General features: G+C 28.9%; 1 protein-coding gene across 2 annotated transcripts in view; it reads left to right on the top strand.

Annotated features, from left to right (window-relative positions):
* The window catches only part of LOC117181462 (piwi-like protein Siwi), a 96,475-nt gene extending 90,306 nt beyond the window's left edge, over positions 1-6,169 (top strand). For both annotated transcript variants that reach the window (XM_033374265.1, XM_033374178.1), the window contains exons 11-12: positions 133-514; positions 5,369-6,169. In XM_033374265.1, the coding sequence (XP_033230156.1) occupies positions 133-514; positions 5,369-5,633 (647 nt within the window). In that variant the 3' untranslated portion in view covers positions 5,634-6,169. The remainder of the gene's footprint in view (positions 1-132; positions 515-5,368) is intronic.
* Positions 6,170-24,215: the final 18,046 nt, after the last annotated feature.

The raw sequence follows: 24,215 nt of genomic DNA, 5'->3' as shown, positions 1-24,215 counted from the left end.
CCCGGGAATTATCGGGGAATTTTTTTCTAGGATTTGGGTATGATATACCCTGAATAATGAGATTAAAGTCTCTGTTATTGAATTTGTATTATCGGAAGAAAAAAAAGAAAAAAAATTGGGTTTTGTTAACAGGAGCCCTCGTAGCGTCGCTGGACAAAAATTTCAGCCGCTACTTTAGTTCCGTGAGTGCACACGCCTCGGGCGAGGAACTGTCGAATGATTTGGGCGTGAGCATGTGCAAAGCGGTGCAAAAGTATCAGGAGTTGAACGGTGTTTTGCCGTCGGCAATAATTTTCTACAGAGACGGTGTGGGCGAGGGACAGGTTCCATTCGTCCATGAAATTGAAGTCGAGGAATTGAAAATTAAACTCGCCGATCTCTATGGTGGTGATATAGCCAATGTCAAATTGGCATTTTTGATTGTGACGAAAAAAATTAATACAAGGTTCTTCCACAACGGGCGTAATGCACCCGCTGGAACAGTTGTGGACGACGTTGTCACGAATCCGGCGAGGTAAGAACAATTTTTGTTGAAAAACTTATTATTTATTTATTTATTGAGGGGTCACGGGGTGAAATTATTATTTATTTATTTTTTTATCAGAAATTTTACAGTTTTTTTTAGAAAATAAATGGTTTCAAATTTGATTTTAACAGTTTTTAAAAATAATTCAAAAACCTTTGACTTTAAAAATGTTTCATTTTTAATTTTGAAGCATACATTTTTATTAAAGAATTTTAAAATTTAGTTTTAAAGAAATAATTAAAACTTAGAAGCGTTTAAAATCGAAGGTTTTTTTATTAAAAAAAAAAAAAAAAGTTTTTAGTTGATCAACTGTAAATATAGATTAATTATTTATTTCTTAAATTGAATTGTACTTGTTTGATTTAAGAAGTAAATAATAATTGATTTTAGAAGATGATTCGGATTTCAGAATTTCCAGATTTTAGCGTTAATAATTAAATTCAAGGTGGCCGCTGGGCCGGGAAATGATCGGGAATTTTTTCAAACCTGGAAATGACAAAGTTTTTAAAGTAATCACTTGAATATTTATCTTTTTGAATGATGGCATTTGAAAATTTTTAGCAAGACCTGTTCAAGAGAAAAAGTATATCTTGTTTCAATATATTTTACGAGACTTCAAGGGATTTAAAAAAAATTTAAATTTATTTACGGGCGTTAATTCAAAATTATTAATACCTTTTATTTTATAATATAATTTTTTTCAAGAGAAAAAGTTGATCTTTTTTCAATATATTTTAAGAGACATCAAGGGATGTAAAAAAATTCAAATTTATTTACGGGCGTTAATTTGAAAATTTAATTTTGAATTTCTATTTTTTGTTCAAAATTAAACAAATAAGATGAAAATTTGTCTTTTTTTTTCAATTGAAAATTTAACAGTCCCACTTTGAATGCTTTCATTTGCAGCTCAGTTTTTTTTTGCAAGGCATTTGCAAAAAATTTGGATTTTTGCAAGGCATAATTTCAAAATCTTCTACTTTACAAATTTTCCATTTTAGATTTTTATTTTTAGTTTAATGAATTTGAAAAGCGCTTAAAGTTGCAATTATTTTTAAAAAAGGGCAATAATTGATTTGTCAAAATGATTCTAAATCCGTTCAAAATTACGAATTTCGAGATTTTAGCGTTAAAATTAAAAATTTTCAATTCGAAAGTCTTAGTCACTGAAAAAGTTTCATCTCCTGTTGAAACTTTATAAACTTTTTTTCATTGAAAAATAACTTCATAATAATGTAGTTGCAAATTGAAGGCTTTCACTAAATTTAAGATATTGTTTCAGTCTGAAATATTTTATTTTTAATCAATTCATTTTCAAATGTTTTAATTAAGATAAAAAAAAGAATTATTTAATATTTAGCAAAATTTGACTTGTTTATTTATGATAAATGAACTAAAACTAAATATTTCAAATTAAACAATTTAAAACACTTATTAATTTAAAAAAATTTTACGTGAATAAAAGTGAAAATAATATTTCATTTTTGAATCTTATTTTTAAAGAATATTGAAAAAGATTTTAAAAGATATCCAAAATTATTAAAAATGAATCTTAAAGATTTTAAGTAAATTTGCTAAAATTTTCGGCATTTTCTAAAAATTTTAGGAAGAATTTCAAGGATGTTTTTTTTGTGAGTTTGGTTAAAAGTTAATTTTTTTAACTGAAAATTTACCTAGTCTATTTTTGGTTTAAAATTGATATTTTTTAGTTCAAAATTCAACTGTTTGGTTAAAAATTAGTCAATTTCAGTACAAAATCGAACTATATCGTTAAAATTCATACATATTTTTTTTGAAAAATCGTCTTTTTTGGTAGAATTATAATAATCTTTTTTTAATTTCTCTCTTTTTATAAAATATAGTTGAGAACTATTTAAAAAAAAAAATTTTTAGGTTGAAAATTATTCTTTTTTGAACTGAAAGTTTAACTATTCCAATTAAAAATTCATTATTTTATTAAAAAAATTCATCAGTATGGTTAATTTTTTTTTCAAACTGAAAATGTAGATATTCCATTTTTTCTTGAAAATTGATCTTTTTTCATTCAAAATAAACTATGTAGTTGAAAAATGGCCTTTTTTGATTTCAAAATTTAACTTTTTCGTTAAAGATTAATTTTTTTTTTTGTAGAAATTTCATCTTTTTGGTTGAAAATTAAAATTTTCATAATTAAAAATTCATAATTTTATTAAATTTTTTTTCAGTAAAAAATGAATCTTTTTTTTGGTTTCAAATTCAATTATTTGGTTAAAAATTTGTCTCCTTGAATTGAAATTTCAACTATTTCATTAAAGAATACATTTTTTAAAATTTATTTTAAAATATTTTTCTTTGAAAATTAAACTATTTCAGTTGAAGATTTATTATTTTAGTGAAAAATTCATCAGTATGATTAAAAAATTAAGATTTTTATCTAAAAAATTTAACTATTCTATTTTTTTTTAAATTTACCTTTTTTTCATTCAAAACAACAGTTTGGTTAAGAATTTGCCATTTTTAGTTCAAGCTTCAACTATTTCTGTGGAAGATTCATATTTTTTTTTGTAAAAATTTAATCTTTTTGGTTGAAAATTTAAGTATTTTAGATAAATATTCATAATTTTATTTAAAAAAAAATAATTTCGGTAAAAAATGGATCTTTTTTTGGTTGAAAATTTGACTCCTTTAATTGAAAATTCAACTATTTCGGTCAAGAATTCATGTTTTTTATTCTTTTTTTTTTATTTTGAAAAATTATATTTTTGGTTGAAAATTCAACTAATACAGTTAAATACTCATTTTAGTTGAAAATTCATTAAGTGGATTAAAAATTTAACTATTTTGTTGAAAATTAATCTCTTTTGTTAAAAAATCGTTTGTTTAAAAAAAATTTATTTTCATTTTTTGGTAGAAAATGAATCTTGTTTGAACATTTCTCTCTTTCGTTAAAAATTCAAATATTCATAATTTGATTTGTAAATTTATATTTTTCGTTAGAAATGTAACTAATCCAGTTGAATAATATATCGTTTTAGTTGAAAATTCATCATTCTGATAAAAATTCCATTTTTGTTGAAAATTGATATTTTTTTAGTGGAAAGTTCAAGTATTTGTTTCAAAATGCACTTATATTGGAACTTTTTACAAATAAAAAAAAATGTCGCGATAAATATATGAATATTTTACTTTTAATTTATTTTTTATTATTTTAGTGAAAAATTCGCCAGTATGGTTAAAAATGGATCTTTTTAAATTTAAAATACAACAGTTTGGTTAAAAATATACCATTTTTAAGTTTAAAATTCAACTATTTTGTTAAAGATTCATTTTTTTTTTTGTAGAAAATTAATCTTTTTGGTTGAAAAATTAAGTATTCTAGATAAATATTCACAAATTTATTTATTTTTTTTTCGTTAAAAGTTCAACTTACCTGTTGTAATACTCCGTTATTTTATTTGAAAAGTGATCAGGTTGATTAAAAATTTAACTATTTTGTTGAAAATTCATCTGTTTTGTTGAGAAATTGTTGTTTTTTTTTGTAGAAAATTAATCATCTTGTTTGAAAATTTATTTCTTTCGTTGAAAATTCAAGTTTTGCATTAAATATTCCTAATTTTTGTTTGTAAATTTATATTTTCCATCGAAAATGTAACTAATCCAGTTAATTAATATATCGTTAAAGTTGAAAATTCATCATTTTGATAAAAATTCAATTCTTGAATTCCATTTTTGTTGAAAATTGATATTTTTTTAGTGGAAAGTTTAATTATTTGTTTCAAAATGCACTTATCTTGAAACTTTTTACAAATAAAAAAAATGTCGCGATAAATATATGAATATTTTACTTTAAATTTATTTTTTATTATTTTAGTGAAAAATTCGTCAGTATGTTTAAAAATGGACCTTTTTTAATTTAAAATAAAATAGTTTGGTTAAGAATTTTTTTTCTGTAGAAAATTAATCTTTTTTATTGAAAAATTTAAGTATTCTAGATAAATATTCATAATTTTATTATTATTTTTTTTTGGTTAAAAATTCGACTAATCTAGTTGAGTACTCTCCCATTATTTTAGTTAAAAATTCATGTGTTTTGTTGAAAAATCGTTTATTCTTAATTTTTTGTCGAAATGTTAATCTTGTTTGAACCTTTATTTCTTTCTTTGAAAATTCAAGTTTTGCAATTAAATATTCATAATTTTTGTTTTTAAATTTATATTTTTCGTTGAAAATGTAACTAATCCAGTTGATTAATATATCGTTTAAGTTGAAAATTCATCATTTTCTTTGAAAATTAAACTATTTCAGTTGAAGATTTATTATTTTAGATGAAAAATTCATCATCATGATTAAAAGTCTAACATCTTTAACTAAAAATGCAACCTTTAATTAAAATGTACCTTTTTTAATTTCAAATACAACAGTTTGGTTAAAAATTTGCGATTTTTAGTTCAAGATTCAACTATTTCGTTGAAAATTCATCTTTTTTTTTTTTGTAGAAAATTTAAGTATTCTAGTAGATAAATATTCATAATTTTATTTTAAAACTTTGTTTGTCAAAAATTTAACTAATCAAGAGTTGAATACTCCATCGGTTTAATTAAAAATTTAACTATTTGCTTGAAAATTCCTGTTTTTGTTTTAAAATACACAAATCTTGAAACTTTTCGCAAATAGAAAAAAAAGTTCGCGGTAATTGTGACTATTTTACTTGTAATTGACCGAGAAAATTGAAGAGGGAAAAATCGGGAATTTGGAATCATCTTAATTATTTATTTATTTATTTTTTGCCCCAAAAATTGAATTACTTGAACCGCTGCGATTCGTGCAATTGACCTGGTTTTTTTCCCCCCCTTTCTTTTTTGTCAGATATGACTTTTTCCTGGTGTCGCAAGGCGGCGGAAAAGGGACAATCGCTCCCTCGGGATACAGCGTGATCTCGGACACTTCGCAGTGGGGTCCCGACAAAATTCAAAGGATGACGTACAAATTAACCCAGATGTATTACAACTTTGCCGGGGCAGTTAAAGTGCCGGCACCCTGCCAATACGCGCACAAGCTGGCTGCCCTTGTCGCTCAATCGATCCAGCGACCGCCAAGTGGACAGCTCGAAACTCTGCTTTATTATTTGTAATTTCGATATTTATAAGATACACTCTCTCCTCAGGGCACTCCTTTATATTTAAGTTTAGCTTTAATCAACAAGTCAAGAAACCACCAACCACCATCATCATATATTATTAATCCTTAAATTTTACCGAAATATTCGCAAGATATTTGACTTTTTATCTGATAAGACGATTTCTAATTGAGGTATTTGATTTTTTTCATTGGTCAAAAATCAAAAAAAGACTAATACACTTGTTTGTTTTTTTCTTCATCTGTTTCTAGATTAAAGATAGAAAGTTTTTTTTGTTTCCTTTTTCATGAGAGTAGTAGTAAAACTAGTAGGGATATTTTTATAAACGCAGTGTCCTCCTCTCCATTTTCGTTTTATTTTTTTTTATATTTTAAAGATAGTACAAAAGGTTACTATATATCCAAGAGAATAGAGTTAGTTTGCATATTTAGTTTGTGACGCATTTTTGTACGGAAAAGTTGCGAGCACGTGGCCGTAGAAATTCCGAAGTTTGATGTAAAAGTCTAGAAAATAAATTTATATTAAAGAGATTTCTTAGTTTATATAAAATGTGTGTATAATTAATTAGATTTTTATTTACAGGGTTTTTTTTTTTTGTTTTAAATTGTAGATGGCATTTTTAATGTGAGGCTTTCATTCATTTTCTACGGATTTTGTTTTTGCAAATATCTCAAACATTGAACTAAACAAAATATTTTTTTGCAGAATTTTTCGTAGGTCAGTTTAAAAAAAAAAAAAATTTCCTGTGGTTTTTAGGGTCGCTGATTACGATTCTGTCAGTATTTAAAAATTTAAAATGGCGCCTACAAAATAGCAACCATTTTTTACGAAATTGGAAAATTTTGTTACAGTCAGTATAAAATTCGATTTACGGGTTTTTTTTTGGGTCGCTGATTACGACTCTGATATCAGAATTACGAAATTCGACGACGCTTAGCTTTGCTTCGCCGATTCCTATATAAGAGGACTTTCTGCGCACTCTTGTTACCTTCATTGATCACGAACTTAAACGTTAATAAAAGGTACCAATAATTTTAAATTTTGATGTTCTAATGTCATCATCGTGCTCAGCGACCCCAAAAATCCCCTCAGAAGACATTTTATGCCAATATAAAAAAAAAAACATTAAATTTAACCTTATACAGTCGCCATTTTGAATTTTTAAATTTGACCGTCAGAATCGGAATCAGCCCCCCCCCCCCAACGTTTTAGGCCAGTATAAAAAACATGAAATTTAGCCAAATACAGTCGCCATAATAATTGGATCCGCCATTTTAAATTTTACAATTCTAACATCAGAATCGGAATCAGCGACCCTGAAAACCTGTATAAAGCTAAAAAGAACAATGTAACGAATGAAAAAAAAAAATTCGCGTCTCAAAGGGTTAATTGAAAAATTAAACAATTTATGGGAGAATTTTTGTTTTCTGGTGTTAAGAATTTAATAGCCTTTTTTTGAACGATTTTTTTCGTACCTAATTAATTATTGAGTTAAAAGTTAAATCATTTTATTTAAAAAATTTTCTTTTTCAGTGGAAATTAACTTCTTTTGTTAAACATTCATCTTTTGAGGATTAAAAGTTTACCTTTTGATACAAATTTCTTTTTTTTTAATTCAACTGTGTAGTTGAAAATTAATATGCTTATATGAGGATTCAACTATTTTATTGAAAATTTGTCTTCTGGTTGAAATATAAACCGTTACATTTTTCGTTGAAAATTCAATTACTTTAAAAAACTGAATTTTTCTGGTAGATGATTAATTCGTTTAATTGACAATTTTTTTTTGTTTGGTTATTCGTTATTTTTGTTCTTTAACCAACTTTTTTTACTTTATCTTTTGGTTAAAAATTAAATTTTAATCTGGAAATACATCTATTTCATTTTTAATTGAATATTCATGTATGTTGTTAAAAATTTGTCTTGTAGAAAATTAATCTTTATAGCAAAATAATCTTTTTTGATGGAAAATTGACTTTTTCATTAAAAAATTTAACTATTTTGTTAAAAATTAATTTTTTAAACTTAATTTGAATCCATTTCTTGGTAAATATTTTTTTTCAGTGAGAAATTCCACTAAATATTTTGTTAAAAATACGTTTTTTTGCAGAATATTAATCCTGCATTAAATTTCATCAATTCCATTGAAAATGAGATGCAACTTTATGTAACCTATTTTAAAAAACTCGTTTTTTTTTGTATTAAAAATCATTTTTTAAACTCAAAAAGTAACTGCCATTTCATCGTCAGATTTTATTTTTTGTGAGAAGTTTAATCTTGTAAATTTTGTCAAAATAAATTTTGTTGAAATTTAAAAAAAAAACTGTATTTGAAAAGTGAACTATTTCAGGTTTTGTGGTCGAAATTTTTCTGTACTGAAATGATCTTTTTGGCTAAAATGTAGCTGTTTTGTAGTAAGTCGTTAATGTTTTACTTAAAAATTAAATTTTAATCTGGAAATAAATTTATTTTCTTGAAAATTTGTCTTTTTTTTTGTCAAAAATTCAACTATTTGGTTAAAAATTATTCTATTTGGGGGCAAAATTGATTTTTATGTTTGAAAATGTAACTATTTTATTTTAAAATCATTTTTTTAACAATAAATGTGAGTTCCATTTCTTGGTGAAATTTTATTTTTTTATTGAGAAATTTAATCTTGTATGAAAATTCAATAATTTTATTGAAATTAAAACTTGTTTTCTAAAGCATTCATCTTTTTTTTTTTTATATAAAAATTTGACCTTTGCTGAAAATTTAACTATTTTGTTGAAAGTGGAAGCTACTTTTTTTTTTTTTTAATTAATTTTTCTGGTTGATGATTTATTCTTTCAAATCACATTTTTTTGGCTGCTAGTTCGTAATTTTCGTTTCTTAACAAACTTTTTTTGACTTGAAAATTTAACTCTATTGTTGAAATTAAAAAAAAATTCTGAAACTGAAAATTGAACTATTACAATTTTTTTGGAAGAACGTTTCCTCTGAAAAATCTTCAGTTTGGCTAAAATGTAAGTATTTTGTAGTAAATATTTGATCATTGAGTTCAAAATAAGTTTTCTAACTGCAAATATTTTATTTTTTTGTTGAAAATTTATTTTATAGAAAATAAATCTTTTTTATAAAAAATTCAACTATTTATTTGAAAATTAGTCTTCTTTGGTGTAAAACTTTCATATAGTTTTTTGAACATTAATGTATTTTGGTATAAAATTGATCTCGGTTAAAAATTTAATTATTTTGTTGGAAGTGGATCAACTTATAAAAAAATTAATTCTTCTCGTAGATTATTTGTTCTTTTAGTTTACATTTTTTGATTGATAATTTTTCATTTTAATGTTTTAACAATACTTTTTTCAATTTAAAATTTAACTATTTTGTTAAATTGAAAAAAAATGTGCACTGAAAATTGAACTATTTCAGGTTTTGTGTTAGGAACTTTTCTGTGATAAAATTATATTTTTGACTAAAATGCAATTGTTTTGTAATAAATGTTTATCTTTTGATTAAAAATTAAATTTTCAACTAAAAATACATGTGTTCTATTTTTCGTTAGATTTTTCTTTTTAGTTGCAAATACATGTATTTTTTGAAAACTTGTCTTGTAGAAAATTAATGTTTTTGGTCAAAGATTCAACTTTTTCATTAAAATTAATTTCTTGTGTGGAAAATTGATTTTCGTGTTTGAAAACGTAAAATTTGATTTTGGATGAAATACATTTTTATTTAATAAATCAATCATTTTTTCTTTAATTTATCTGTACTTTAAGTTCAAAATTTAAGAATTTTCAGATTTTAATGTTAAAATTAAATTGTTTCAATTTGAAAGCCTTATTCATCAAACAAATGTGAACGTATGACTGAAAGTTTATGAAATATTTTCAACTTAAAAATAACTTCTTAATAATATATTCTTCATTAAAGGATTTTATTCAATTTAAAATATTGTTTTAGCCTAAAATATTACATTTTTAATCCATTCAATTTGAAATTTTTAATTAATAAAAAGATAAGAGATATTTAGGAGTTTTAAAAATATTAAAAATTACCATGCAAATTTTAAAAAGTTTTCTTAAAATCTTCTAGAATCTTTTTTTCAAAATGTTTTTTAACTCTTTGGAAAACTTTTTAAATATTTTCTTGAAATAATTTTTCAAAATGAAAAGTTATTTTTATTTTCCCAGGTTTAATTGTTATTTATACATCCAAATTGCAAAGAATTTTTCTAAAATTTGCAGGATTTTCTAAAAATTCTGTTAATTTTGACAGATATTTAGAAGTTCTGAAAAAATTTCCAAAATAATTTTAAATTTAAAGAAATTTAAAACAACTTTTAGATTTCGAAATAAAATTTTGAAGCTTTCCAAGGATGTTTAAATTTATTAAAAAGAAAATAATTGAATTTCTAATTTAAGAAGTGTTCAGTTAAAATTTTTTCAATTTTTTAATATTTTATGGTTCTAGCTTAAAATTCCTTAAATTATATAATTTTGAAAATTTTAAAGTTCATTGATTGATTTTTTAATTTGGAGCATGGAAAATGATAACGTGGATTTATATTTTTTTATATTGAAAAATGTTAGTACCTTCAATTTTATACGCGGAAATTATTAAGCATTTGAATACAACATTTTTTAATTAAAAAATTTTAAATTTCAATTTTAAAAGTTCAAAATTAAACAGTTCCACTTTGAGTGCTTTCATTTGCACCTCAGTTTTTATTACCTCAAGTGGAAATTTTTTTAGCTTTAGTGTTCCATTTTTTGAGTTTCATTAACCGTGAAAAATATTTGCGAACCGGGAATTTATTTCTTCAATTAAAACACCCACCCTGAGTTTATATTTTAGTAAAATCTAATTTTTTAACTGAAACATCTATTTCATTTTTTGTGTGAAATTACAATATTTGTTTGAAATTTTTTTTTTTTAGACATTTTAATCTTGTATGAAAGTGTAGCAGTTCCATTAAAAATTAAACTTATTTGTTGGAAATTTAACTATTTTGTGAAAAAATTAATTTTTTTATTGACAAGTATTTTTGTACCGAAGCAAATGTATTTTTTTAGTTGAAAATTCAACTATTTGGTAGAAATTCAGTGGACATAAAATTTGGCGACGTCTTTACGACATCGTTACGACAAATTTAAGACATCCTATGTCCATGTCGTTAAGGTGTCTACGATATCGTAAATAAGTCGTATGATCTGACGATGTCTTTACGATATCACAAAGACACCGAAACGACATAGACATAGGATGTCGTAAAGATGTCATAACGATGTCGTAAAGACGGCGCCAAATTTTGTGCCCACTGGGAATTTATTCTTCTGCCCTGAAAATGGAACTATATGGATAAAAATTCAACATCTTGGTAGAACATTTTTATTTTTTTGTTGAAAATAATGTTTTTTTAACTTAAAATTAAAATGCACCATTTTTTGTTTAATAATTTATCTTTTTTAGGTGAAAATTTCTTTGTGAAATTTTGTTTCTTTTTTTTTAGTGAGAAATTCCTTTATCCTATAGTTGAAAGTTGGTCGCAGCTGCCCATAGAGTGATAAAAAAGTGTAACAGGCACGTTTGAGGGATCTGTTTACATTATTGGATGTAAACATTCCTAGCGATTTAATTACAGCGATCTTGCCGAATTCGAGTAGAGCTCATTTATGGCTTTAGCATTTTTTGAAAATTGTAATGATTTAAACAATTTCCATAAGTGGTTCTTCTTTAAAGAATGCGTTTAATTTATTATGTTGCTTTATAAATTTACAAGAACTATTAATTATTTAAACAATTTTAATTTAAAAATTAAGAGTTTGACTTTTTTGTATGAGTGAATTGGTTCACGGAGTCAACTCACTCTTTTCTATGGTGCTTTACGAGTCAGTTTATTTACGGATTCAACTAAGAAAGTCTATCCGATTCCTTTTTTCTATATTGCTTTGAAATTTACAAGAATTTTCAATTATTAAAAAAATTAAGAGTTTGACCTTTTTTCTACGAATCAATTTGTTTACGAAGTCAACTAAGAAAGTTTATCCGATTCCTTTTTTCTATATTGCTTTGCAAATTTACAAGAACTTTCAATTATTTAAAAAATTTAAAGTTTGGTCTTTCTTCTACAAGTCAATTTGTTTACGAAGTCGACTAAGAATGTCTATCCGATGATTTTTTTATATATTGCTTTGCTAATTTACAATAACTTTCAATTATTTAAAAAATTAAGAGTTTGTCCTTTTTTCTACGAGTCAATTTGTTTTCGAAGTCAACTAAGAAAGTTTATCCGATTCCTTTTTTCTATATTGCTTTGCAAATTTACAAGAACTTTCAATTATTTCAAAAATTAAATGTTTGGTCTTTCTTCTACAAGTCAATTTGTTTACGAAGTCGACTAAGAATGTCTATCCGATGATTTTTTTATATATTGCTTTGCTAATTTACAATAACTTTCAATTATTTAAAAAATTAAGAGTTTGTCCTTTTTTCTACGAGTCAATTTGTTTTCGAAGTCAACTAAGAAAGTTTATCCGATTCCTTTTTTCTATATTGCTTTGCAAATTTACAAGAACTTTCAATTATTTAAAAAATTAAGAGTTTGTCCTTTTTTCTACGGGTCAATTTGTTTACGAAGTCAACTAAGAAAGTTTATTCGATTCCTTTTTTCTATATTGCTTTGCAAATTTACAAGAACTTTCAATTATTTAAAAAATTAAAAGTTTGGTCTTTCTTCTACAAGTCAATTTGTTTACGGAGTCGACTAAGAATGTCTATCCGATGACTTTTTTTTATATATTGCTTTGCTAATTTACAATAACTTTCAATTATTTAAAAAATTAAGCGTTTGTCCTTTTTTCTACGAGTCAATTTATTTTCGAAGTCAACTAAGAAAGTTTATCCGATTCCTTTTTTCTATATTGCTTTGCAAATTTACAAGAACTTTTAATTATTTAAAAAATTAAGAGTTTGTCCTTTTTTCTACGAGTCAATCTGTTTACGAAGTCAACTAAGAAAGTTTATCCGATTCCTTTTTTCTATATTGCTTTGCAAATTTACAATAACTTTCGATTATTAAAAAAATTAAGAGTTTGTCCTTTTTTCTACGGGTCAATTTGTTTACGAAGTCAACTAAGAAAGTTTATCCGATTCCTTTTTTCTATATTGCTTTGCAAATTTACAAGATATTTAAATAATTTAAAAATTTTAATTAAAAAAATTAAGAGTTTGGCTTTTTTTCTACAAGTCAATTTGTTTACGGAGTTGAGTAAGAATGTCTATCCGATGACTTTTTTTATATTGCTTTGCAAACTTAAAAGAACTATTAATTATTTAAACAATTTTTCTTAAAAAACTAAAAGTTTGGCCTTTATCCTTCTTGTAATTGTTTTCATAAATTGCATATTTTTCATTTTAATTGTGAAAAACGTTATTAATCATAAAAAATTCCATTTTGCGGTAAAATTTGCATAAATTTATACTTTATAAAAATTGAGTAACCTAAAATTGTACAAATTTAGAATTAAACATGTTTTTGAATTATTCAGGTATTAATTTCGCAGTTATTTTATCTTATAAAATACATTTTTAAATTTCATTTAGTTTAATTTTGAACATTTCCTACAGAACTATTACTTTTTCTTAACATTTTACAAAAAATATTTTACAAAAAATATGTTACAAATTGACATGATTTATTTTACTAAATCTTTAACTGAATTGTGCAATTGTGAATTGTGCAATTTCAAACAGTGGCATCATAATATAGCACTATTGGTTTATATTATTTTTTATTTTCAATGCAATATTTAAAAACTATGCGATTTTAAATTAAAGATAATGAATTTTTATGTTGGACGCTGAATGTTCAATGTTTTTCTTTCATACATTTTAATCTTGAAATGAAAATTAAATTGGTTGAATTTTTAAAAGTATCATTAGCAATTTAGAAACTATTAATGTATAAACAATTTAAATTTTATTAAAATAATTTAAAATTTTACAATCAGCATTTAGCTTTATTAAACACCAAAGTTTCCTTATCCTGTGTGGGTTTCGCAAAGAGAGCATATTTTTTTCTAAACCGGAAGAAATCACAATTTTTCGGCGGGAGCACCGAGAGAAAGCTGTGAGCGAAAAATTATAAAAATAGTGGCCACCCTGAAAACGTTTTTCATCAAAAATTTTAATTTTAAACTTCCTCAATTTTTAAGTATTTGATCTTGGAAACTGCATATAAAATTTATTTTGATTGTAGATGTACGGTTTAAAAATAAACACTTAAAATGAAATTAATTCAAAGTACTAGATTTAAAAATTACCTACCCACTTTTTCCATTTTGTATTGAAATTCATTTTAAGGCATTTTTAAATCCTATAAACGTTATGAGGAAATTTCAAGATTTTACGACAATACAAGGGATCGATTGAGGCTTTTATCAAAAGGAAGAGGGGGGAGAGGGGAAGCAGTGAAGAGAAGGAAGATATCGGTTTGAGTTTGAAATATCCAAAAATGTTTAGATTGCCGCCGAAAAAGCAGAGTTTTGTAGAGAAGGATGACAATAGTAAGGGGGCTGAAGGTAGTGGAGATGAACAGTTAGAAAAGAGGATGCAGTCATTGGAACAAAAACTAGAGAAGTAGGAAGATAATAATAAAAAGATCGAGGGGATGCAAGGTAGGATAAAGAAACTAGAAAGCTCGAACCGAGATTTTGGTGGGGGCGAGAGTGGGAATACGGAGAAGGAAAGACTGAAAAAATAGAGCAAAGGTTGGGAGGGAAGAAAGAAAAAGAAACATAGTGATGAAGGGTATAAGTTTAGAGGGCAAGGAGTGGAAGAAGAACTAATAAGGATTATTATAAGGATTGATTACATAAGGATTGATCCGAAGGAAGTAAGGGAAGATCGAAGAGGGGTGATAATGGTACTGGTGAGACTAAAGAAGTGTGAACATAACAGGGAAGTGATGACAAAGAAGAGGATGTTATATGGAAGCTCGGAGAGAATAGAATATGATTTGACATGGGTAAAAAGAAAGGTGCAGTATAAGTTAAGAAAAATAGCAGAAGAGGAAAGAAAATAGGGAAGAAGAATATGGGTCTAGTATGGGAGAATACAGATAGACGGAGTATGATGGGATTCGGATGAAGAAAGGGAAGAGATAGTAAGAAATGAGGTGCAGGGTAACTAAGAGAGGAAGGAACGAGAGATAAGAAAATAAGAAATAGTAAGAAGGAAACAGAGACGAGAAACAAAAGTAGTGAACAATGGAAGATATTTTACTGGGATATAGCAGAATTGGAGAGAAAGGATAGAGAGTATATGAGAAATATGATAATATGGGATGTAATCATAATGACGGAGACATGGCTAGCTGAAAAGGGGTGGGAAAGAGTAAGTGGAAGGTTAACAAGAGGTTACAAATGGAAAGTGCAAAATGCAAAGAAGAAGAATAAAAAGGGCAGAGTAATAGGAGGAATGGTGATGGGAGCAAAGGATGAATGTATAACAGAGAAGGATAAGAAAGAGAGGAGTGAAAAAAGAAGGATTAATAGTAGAAGAGGTAAATATGGGAGGAGAGAAGTGGAAGGTAGTGGGGGTTTATGTGAAGGGTTATATGCAGGAGATAGCAGAAGAGATAAAAGAAATGCTTGAAGAAAATAAAAAGAAATTAGGCTTATAATAGGTGGGAATTTAAATTTGAGAACAGGAGACAAAGGAGAAAGTGAATTGGGAGAAGAGAGAGGAAGATAATCCAAAGATAAGGTACTAAATGGGGAGGGAAAAAAGTTGTTGAAGAGCTGGGAGGAGTTGGGGTGGTTTATTTTACACGGAAATATAGAGGAAGATGAGAAAGTAGAATATACACGCTCAAGAGGTGTAGGGAAACGATAATTGATTATGTGATAGTGGATGATGAGGTAAGAGAGAAGCTTAAGAAACTAGAGGTAGGTGAATATATTGATTCGGATCACTTTCCCTTAATAGTGACATTAGAGGGACAAAAAAGCAATAGTAATATGAGTAAAAGGGGAGCAAATGTAAAAAGTGTAGGAAAAGGGGATTGGTCAAGGGAAGGAAAAGAACAGTTTAGAGAAAAAATTAGAAATATCAAAATGGGAGAGGGAAATGTGGACGAGGAGATGGGAGAAATAAAAATAGGAATGAAGAAAGTGGAGAAAAGAAAAAAGTAATGGAGAGGAATATCGGGATAAAAACAGAGTATGCTGCGTTGTGTGATCAAAATAAAGAGGAAGAGAATGAAAGGTTTGGGGAAGATGCGGAGAAGGCGAGGACGGAAGAAGAGGTATGGAATGTAGTGAATGGAGAAAGAAAGGAAGAAAAAGAGTAAACCAAGATATTGAAATGGTAGAATGGAAAAAATATGTTTTGGATTTGTTAGGAAGAGTAGAGAGAAAAGTTAAGAAGGGAGGAAAATATGGTAGAGCAAGAGATGAGGAAGAGGACATAATAAGGAAAGAAATAGTCAAGGTTTTAGGAATAATGAAAGATGGAAAGGCATCCGGTATAGATGAGATTCCAAATGAAGTATGGAAATATGGAGGGAAGGATCTAGAGGAATGTGCATGGATAATGTGTAATAGAGTATGGAGAGTAGAGGGGTGGCCAGAGTTATGGAAAGTAGAAGTAGTTATACCAATAGTAAAGAAAGGCAGAGGAGAGGAGGTTAACGATTATAGGGGGGTGTGACGCTGATGTTAACACTGTATGAACTATATTTACCTGTTTTGTCGGAGGGATTGAAGATAGAAGTTGAAGAAAAAAAGATCGAGCCACCGAATCAGACAGGGTTTAGAAAAGGAATGGAGGTAATGGACAACATATATGTTCGGAACTATCTAGTAAATAAAAGGATTAAAAGGGAAAAAGTAGCAACGATAGCAATCTTCGTAGACTTCAAGGCGGCATTTGACTCATTAGACCGAGGCAAAATAGAAAAAGTCATTATGAAAAAGAGGATAAGAGAGGGATTAATAAAGAAAGTATCGGATATGTTTAAAGAGACAAAAATCAGGGTGTAGGTAGGAGGGCAAGTAGGAGATAGTTTGTCGTTTGTAAGAGGAGTCAGGCAAGGATGTCCTCTGAGCCCACTTTTATTTAATATATTAATATTACACGTGGAAGAAGAAATTAGGAGAAAAGGTTTGGGAAGGAGTTAGGATAAGGAAGGAGAAGATATATACACTGGCATACGCAGACGACATAGTTGATGGTAAAGGATGAAGAAAGGATGACGGGCTTAATTACAGGATTATAGAAATACTTATATGGGAAAAAGCTGAATTTAAATGTAGAAAAGACAAAGATACTGAGGTTTGGAAAAAGAGGAGGAAGGAAGAAAGAATGGACAGGAAGATGGAAGGGAATAAAATTAGAAGAAGTAGAAGTGTTTAAATATTTGGGATATATCTTTCAAACGAATGGAGATCATAGAGCTCATATAAGAGAAAGTACAAAAAAAACAGCAGGGGTAATGAAACAGATATGGGGAATCGGAAAAAAAAGGTTACAAAATTGGAGAAGGAGAATGTGGTTATTTAATACGCTAGTATGGTCGGTATTATGTTATGGAGCAGAGATAGGAGGTGGAAAGAAAGGAAAGATATTGAGTTCACAAGAAAGCTATATAAGGTGGACACTAGCGGCATACTGGAGGATGCCAGGATCGATGGTGAGAGATGAAGCGCGAAAGGATAAGTTAAGTATTAGAGCGGGAAAGAGGGTATGGAAATTTGAGATGAAGCTGTATGAGGGAAAGGGGGGGGGGGGTTGACGAGAAAGTGTTTGATAAAGGTAGAAGAAAGGAGAGGGAAAGCGAACAAATTAAAGAGATAGGAAGAAAGGAGGGAGTTCCTTAATGCTAGAGAAATATCTCAGCAACCAATGGTCGCCCAAAATATTTAAGGGCAGTTCTGAAAACTGGAATAAATTTCCACGTGGTAAGCTTCGGGCAACTTTAATGCAGACGGTAGTGAACATTAAAATTTTCTCAAGTTTTGGAAGCCTTTAAAAAAATGTCTAATTTCGAAATAAAAGTTTGTTTGAAAAATTTGGTTTGTAAATTTTAGCAGTATTTACGAAAAAATAGAGAAACAGCTCGAATTTTTTTTTTATTTTAGCCATGATTCGGACATGTTCAAGCTAAAAAACGTGACCCTTCAATTTTTTCAAAATTTTGACCGTTCGCAATAAGGAAACGGTTCATTAGATCGAAATGTAACTTCGCAGGGTTTTAAGGGGGTATTCTACTGTAAAAGGCACACTCAACATTAGTTAACATTCAAACTTCTTGGTTCGTAATTCATCTGCCTGGTTGTAAATGTAACTATTTTCGTTTGTTTAACAATTTTTAACTAAAAAATATAAATATTTATCTCGTCTTTTTAGGTAGAAATATAATATTTTTATTTGTAAAAACTTTTGTGGAAAATTGATATCTTTAAGTTAAAAATTAACCTATTTTGTTAAAAATAATTTGTATTGAAAATGTATTCCTTTTTTTTCACAAAATTGATCTTTTTTAATTGAAAATTTAACTATTTGGTTGAAAATTCGTCTTCTTTGGTAAAAATGTAATCTTTTTAGTATAAAATTGATCCGTTTGCTTGAAAATTAAACTACATTGTTGAAAATTAATGTATTTTGTTCAAATTTCATCTTCTTGATTGAAAATTAATCTTCCTTTTGAAGATTCATCATTTTAGCTGAACGACTTTTTTTTAAAGTTAACTCATTGGTAAAAAAATTTTTTTTGATTGATAATTACTCATTTTAGGTGAAAACCCTTTTCTTCGTTGTTGAAAAAATCGTGGGTTATTCATCTTTATAATTTATTATTTTAGTAGAAGAAAATTATACTATTTTGTTAAATTCCAAATTTCGCGAAATTGTTAATAAACTCTTTTAATTCGGAATTCTACAATATTCAAAATCGTTTAAGATTTTTTTACTCCACATGATTTCAATTCCGAATTATTCATTTTAAACCAGTATAAAAAAATAATCATTTTTTAAATCAGTTTTAACTCTTTGACGTCACATGGAAACTTATTGGATGTACCTTCTTCCAGCTTATTTCTCATCATGAAAAAACTGAGCGAAAAATTCTTGAGATACCTTACCTACTATTTTCGAGGTTGCTCTTTTTAACGGTATCATCCAAATTGTATGAAAGTTCCATTTTAAAACATTTTTTTGCAAAACAATGTAAAAAAACGCAAAATTTTTAGTATTTTTTTTTCAATCCAGATTTTGACCGTCTTATCGTTATATTTTTCGACTATAAATCATGCTAATTGCGTCCAGGATTGTTGTACTTTCGAACTATGTGCTTGTTTTATTTACTACTGTGGTTTATATTTGCAAAAACGTGGCCGAAACAATAAGAAATTTTGAAGTACCCCAAGTATTTCATTAGAGCGTGCTCTTTACAAACAACATGCAAGATATACATGGTTTTCGACATTTTTTTGGATGCTCATCACGAATTTATTATTTTTTCAAAATTAATTAATTTAAACAAATTTTTCAAAAAAATTCGATTTTTTATACGAAAAAATACGTATAAAACATGTATAATCGATATCCATTGTTTAAATAATGATACAAAATTAATAACAAAAAACTAAATATTCTATTTTTATATTTAATATGCATGTTACGCATGGTTTCCAAGGTTCTTGCGGTCAGTGATCACGAATTTCATATTATTTTATGCGAAAAATCTTTTTTTATATACAATCTGAATAATAACTGTCTCAACAAGATTTTTCGGATTTTCAATCGTACTGATTCGATGCTTTTTTGTAGCATTTGATGATGTGGAGCTTTTACGTTTTGGGAAGTTTTTTGAAGGTACGGTATTATCCAATTGTATTTTTGCAGAAATATGCTTTGGGAATACAATGTTCTCAATGACGATTGAGTAATCGTAGAATATAACATAACATCCTTCTCCTGAAAAGATTCTAGTAATCTAAAATCTCATTTTCTTCCAGGACCTATTTATTTATGTCTCAGGAAATTATATGGTCAAGTCAAAATGGTAGCCGATAGGTATTTTCTGTAGTTCTTTGCGTGAATTACAATTGTGACAACGATTTCGAAAAATTTTGATTTAGTTTTCAACATTTGTTTAAATAAATTGTTTAAAAAAAGATTTTTTGCATAAAATAATATTAAATTGGTGATCTCTGACCGCAAAAACCTTGGAAACCATGTGTAACATGCATATTAAATATAAAAGTAAAATATTGCGTTTTTTTTATTAATTTTGTATAATTATTTAAACATTGGATATCGATTATACATGTTTTATACGTATTTTTCCGTAGATTACAATTTTGATTGCAATTTTGCAAAAAATCGTATTTTTTGAAAAATTTGTTTAAATTAATTAATTTTGCAAAAATAATAACAAATTCACAAACAGCATCCAAAAAAATGTCGAAAACCATGTATATCTTGCATGTTGATTGTAAAGAGCGCGTTCTGATCAAAGATTCTCGGTACTTCAAAATTTTCAAACATTTGTTATTGCTTTGGACACGTTTTTGCAAATATAAACTACAGTAGTAAAAAAAACAATCATGGACGCGATTAGCATGATTTATAGTCGAAAAATATAACGAGAAAACGGTCAAAATCTGGATCGAAAAAAAATTAGACTAAAAATTTTGCGTTTTTTACTTTGTTTTGCAAAGAAATGTTTTAAAATGCAACTTTCGTACAATTTGAATGACACCATTGGAAAGAACGACCTCGAAAATAGTAGGTAAAGTATCTCAAGAATTTTTCGCTCAGCTTTTTCATGATGAAAAATAAGCTCGAAGAAGGTACACCCGAAAAGTGTCCATGTGACGTTAAGCGGTTAATCTAAAACTATGCATGATACTTGAATTGTTTAATTTCTTGAAAAGGCAACTGTGTTATTAAAAAGTTATCTTTTTCGTTCCAAAATTCAACTACTTTGTTTAAAGTGGAACTACTTTGTTAACAATTCATTTTCTATGCTGAAAATTCATCTCTTGCGTTAAAATGTTATTTTTTTTTTGTTGAAAATTCATTTCATTTTCGCTGTAAAATTCATTTTTTTAACTGCATTTTTTTATCAGAAGTTTTCTGGTTCGATTCCTAATGGAGTGAAGATGGAGTAGGATCTTTTTTCAGGAAATAATTTTAATTTGAAAATTTAACTATTTTACTGTTATTTAAGGCATTATATTTTCAAATTGAAAGTTTAAATTTTTGGTAAAAAAATTATCCTTTGGATTTTAGAATCAGCTTACTTCCACAACTTCTCCTATTTCGTTTTTTCGGACTTCACCTCGGAGGTCCGGGGTTCGATCCCTGAGCCTCTGGAAAATTTTCAATGTATCTTTACCGAGGTTCTGGTGGTTCGAAACCCACCTTAAGCTGTAGGCCCCCCCCCCCCCATTGTGTATTTGACTGCAACCTAGTCCGTCAATAATGGGGTGAAAACCAGGCTTTGTCCAATATGTCTGGACAGACTGCTCTCATCAGATCACTTGATTGCATTATAAAAATGCGTCCGTGACTGATGATATATACCGGGACAGCCCCGTGCAAATTGATCAAATAAAAATCCAACTCTATCCAAAAATGCCTTCGACATGTTGGGCAGTATGAGCCTGTGACAACGTTTCAACACAGAAATTGTTTTTTAAATAATAATCAGAACTTATATCGTGCACAACTACTGGTACAAATACCTGACGAGTATGCATCTTGCGTTGGCAAGGTGTTTTCAGAAGGTCATTGAAAACCCAGATCTGATGCCAGGCCTTATGCTTCAGGGTACTACGTATATGATACCAAAAAAACCAGACGCTCAAAATCCATCTGACTTTCAACCGATAGCCTGTCTTCTAACAATTTATAAATGTCTTACAGCTATAATTGCAGATAAGGTATATTCTCATTGCGACGAGATGGTCATCAAGTGATCCATCTCCTTTACATGGATGACCTGAAGCTGTACGCTATTTCATCCCAGAAACTGCAGCAAGTGATGAATGTCACAAAGCAGTTTTCCAATGATATCCACATAGAGTTCGGACTAGATAAATGCAGAACAGTGGATATAATCAGAGGGGAATTAGGGACCGCAGAGTTAGAGAACGAGTTCGAAAATGTCATCGAGGCAATGGCTGCAGGCCAATTATATAAAATCTGGGTATTCTTGAATCTAAGGGTATTCAACATACAATAGTTAAGACAAGCCTAACGACGGCTTTCATTACGAGACTCAGATTGATTATGAAGAGTTTTCTCAACTCAGCAAACAAAATCGTGGCAATCAACACACATGCCATCCCTGTCCTCACGTACTCCTTCGGGCTTGTAAACTGGTCTAACACCGACCTTGAAAAGTTAAACAGAATTGTTCGCGTAGAAATAACGAAGCACCGAATGCACCACAGAAATTCAGCGATTCAAAGGGTAGTTCTACCACGACATTTAGGGGGTAGGGGCATTGTAGATGTCAAAAAACTGTGTAAGTGACAAATTATACAGTTGCGAGACTATTTCAACAACAAACGGAATGTTGCGCTTTAGAGTACCATCTGTCAAGCGGATCTTGACTTCACGCCCTTAAATTTGTCCTCAGGTGGGGCCTTGAATATCAGGGCAGAAACCATAGAGGAATTACAAATACAATGGAGGCAGAAAGCCATCCATGGTGAGCCCCCCAAACATGTTAGATCAAAATGAAGTGGATAGTGAGGCATCTAAGATTTGGCAAAGAAAGTGTGTTCTGTATCCAGAGAGGGAAGGATTCGTAATTGCGATACAGGACAAGGTTGTCAGCACCAGGAAGTATCGCAAACACGTGTTACATCAAGATGTGATTGACCGGTGCCGATTATGTGAAGATACCAACGAATCCATCGAGCACATTATTGATGGCTGTCGCGTAATGGCTCAGAGAAAATATACGCACAGGCATAATGATGTAGCGAGCAATATGCATCAAAAACTTGCCCTAAATCTAGGACTCTTAAAAGAATGGATGCCCTTCTATAGATACATTCCAATGCCCGTTTTAGAAAGCAAAGATTACATCTTATATTGAGATGTTACTATTCAAACGGATCATTACATCCGGGCCAATCGACCTGACATCGTAATGCGAGAGAAAAGGTGGAAGAGTCTACATCATCAACATTGCTTGTCCGCTTAACCGAAATTTGCAGTCAACCTATAAAACCAAGATCCACAAGTATAGCGAGTTGAAGCATGAAGTAAAGACCATATGGAGGAATGTGAACCATGCATCTATTCATCCCATTGTGATTTCGACTACAGGCAATGTGCACGCAAGATGTACTGAACATCTTGAACATTTAGGAGTCAGTCGGGTATTGGCAGCAGCACAGATGGCGTTTTTATTAAACACCTGTCACAATGTAAGAAACTTTCCTGACCATCAGGAAGAGAGCGACTAAAAACCCGTGGAGTGGTAGATGGTAGCTCTAAGAAAGCATGCAGAGGTGAATGTTGTCACCTCCAACGCTCGTGGCCACTCGTAACTGTATACCTACAACACGTCGCAGGAGGTTTCAATCATCGTATTAAATTATTTTAATTAACTTATAACATTCTAATCTCATCAGTCACTTGACTTAGTCCGTAGCTATGATGTATAACCAGATTCACGCGAGTAAAAATTTAATAAAACATAATAATATAGATCTTTAGTAATGTAATTGAAAATATTTTTTACAAGGTTATAATTAATCAGGTATAAATTGCAGTGGTGACTGTTTTACAACCTAACCATCAGAATTTTGCAAAGATTGCAAGAACTCCAGCTAAAACTAACTTAAATATACTTATCTGTTAAGCTAAGGTGCCTTGAAATGTGTATATTAATTATCGAATATTAATTGATTACGAAGATATTTAGGTGTTCCCGATATTAAAACCCTGAAAGCCAGGATGCTAAGGTGTAGTTGCCAACTTTCGCCGATTATCAACTATCTTGATTCTTCAAGCGCCGGTGTAACGTGCTCATATTTCCCATCGCTCATTTCCCCTTACTACTCCTACTGTCTTTCCTCCTCATTTTCTTTAACTTTTACTACTCCGCTTGCCCTTATTTCCCATCCCTTACCCTTATCCCTCACTAGCCTTAATTCCCCTACTTCCACTCGCCGCCTTTTTCCTCAATTTTCTTACTTTGCTTCCACGTGTTTTTCATTACTTTCCATTCTTCCTTCTGCTGACTTACACTATTTCCCCTACCTATTCCCTCATTACTTCTCCTCACCTCCTCTACTTCGCTTGCTCTTATTCCTCATAGCTTCCTTTCCCCGTTAGTTCCCAATCACTTATTTTGCCTCACCTCCCCATCCCTCATTTCTCATCACTTCCCTCGCTCTCATTTTTTCTCACTTCCTTTAATTTCCCATTCTTCTTTTCCCCTCACATTTCCTCCTCTCATTTCCTCTAACTGTCCCTATGTCTCCTTCCCCGATATCCTCTTATTTTTCTACTTAACGCCCCTAATTTCCCCTTCCTTTTCCTAATTACCTAGACCTTATT

This window comes from Belonocnema kinseyi, chromosome 1, assembly GCF_010883055.1.
Source record: "Belonocnema kinseyi isolate 2016_QV_RU_SX_M_011 chromosome 1, B_treatae_v1, whole genome shotgun sequence".
Lineage (NCBI taxonomy): Eukaryota > Metazoa > Arthropoda > Insecta > Hymenoptera > Cynipidae > Belonocnema > Belonocnema kinseyi.
This window is presented reverse-complemented; position numbering and strand designations above follow the sequence as displayed.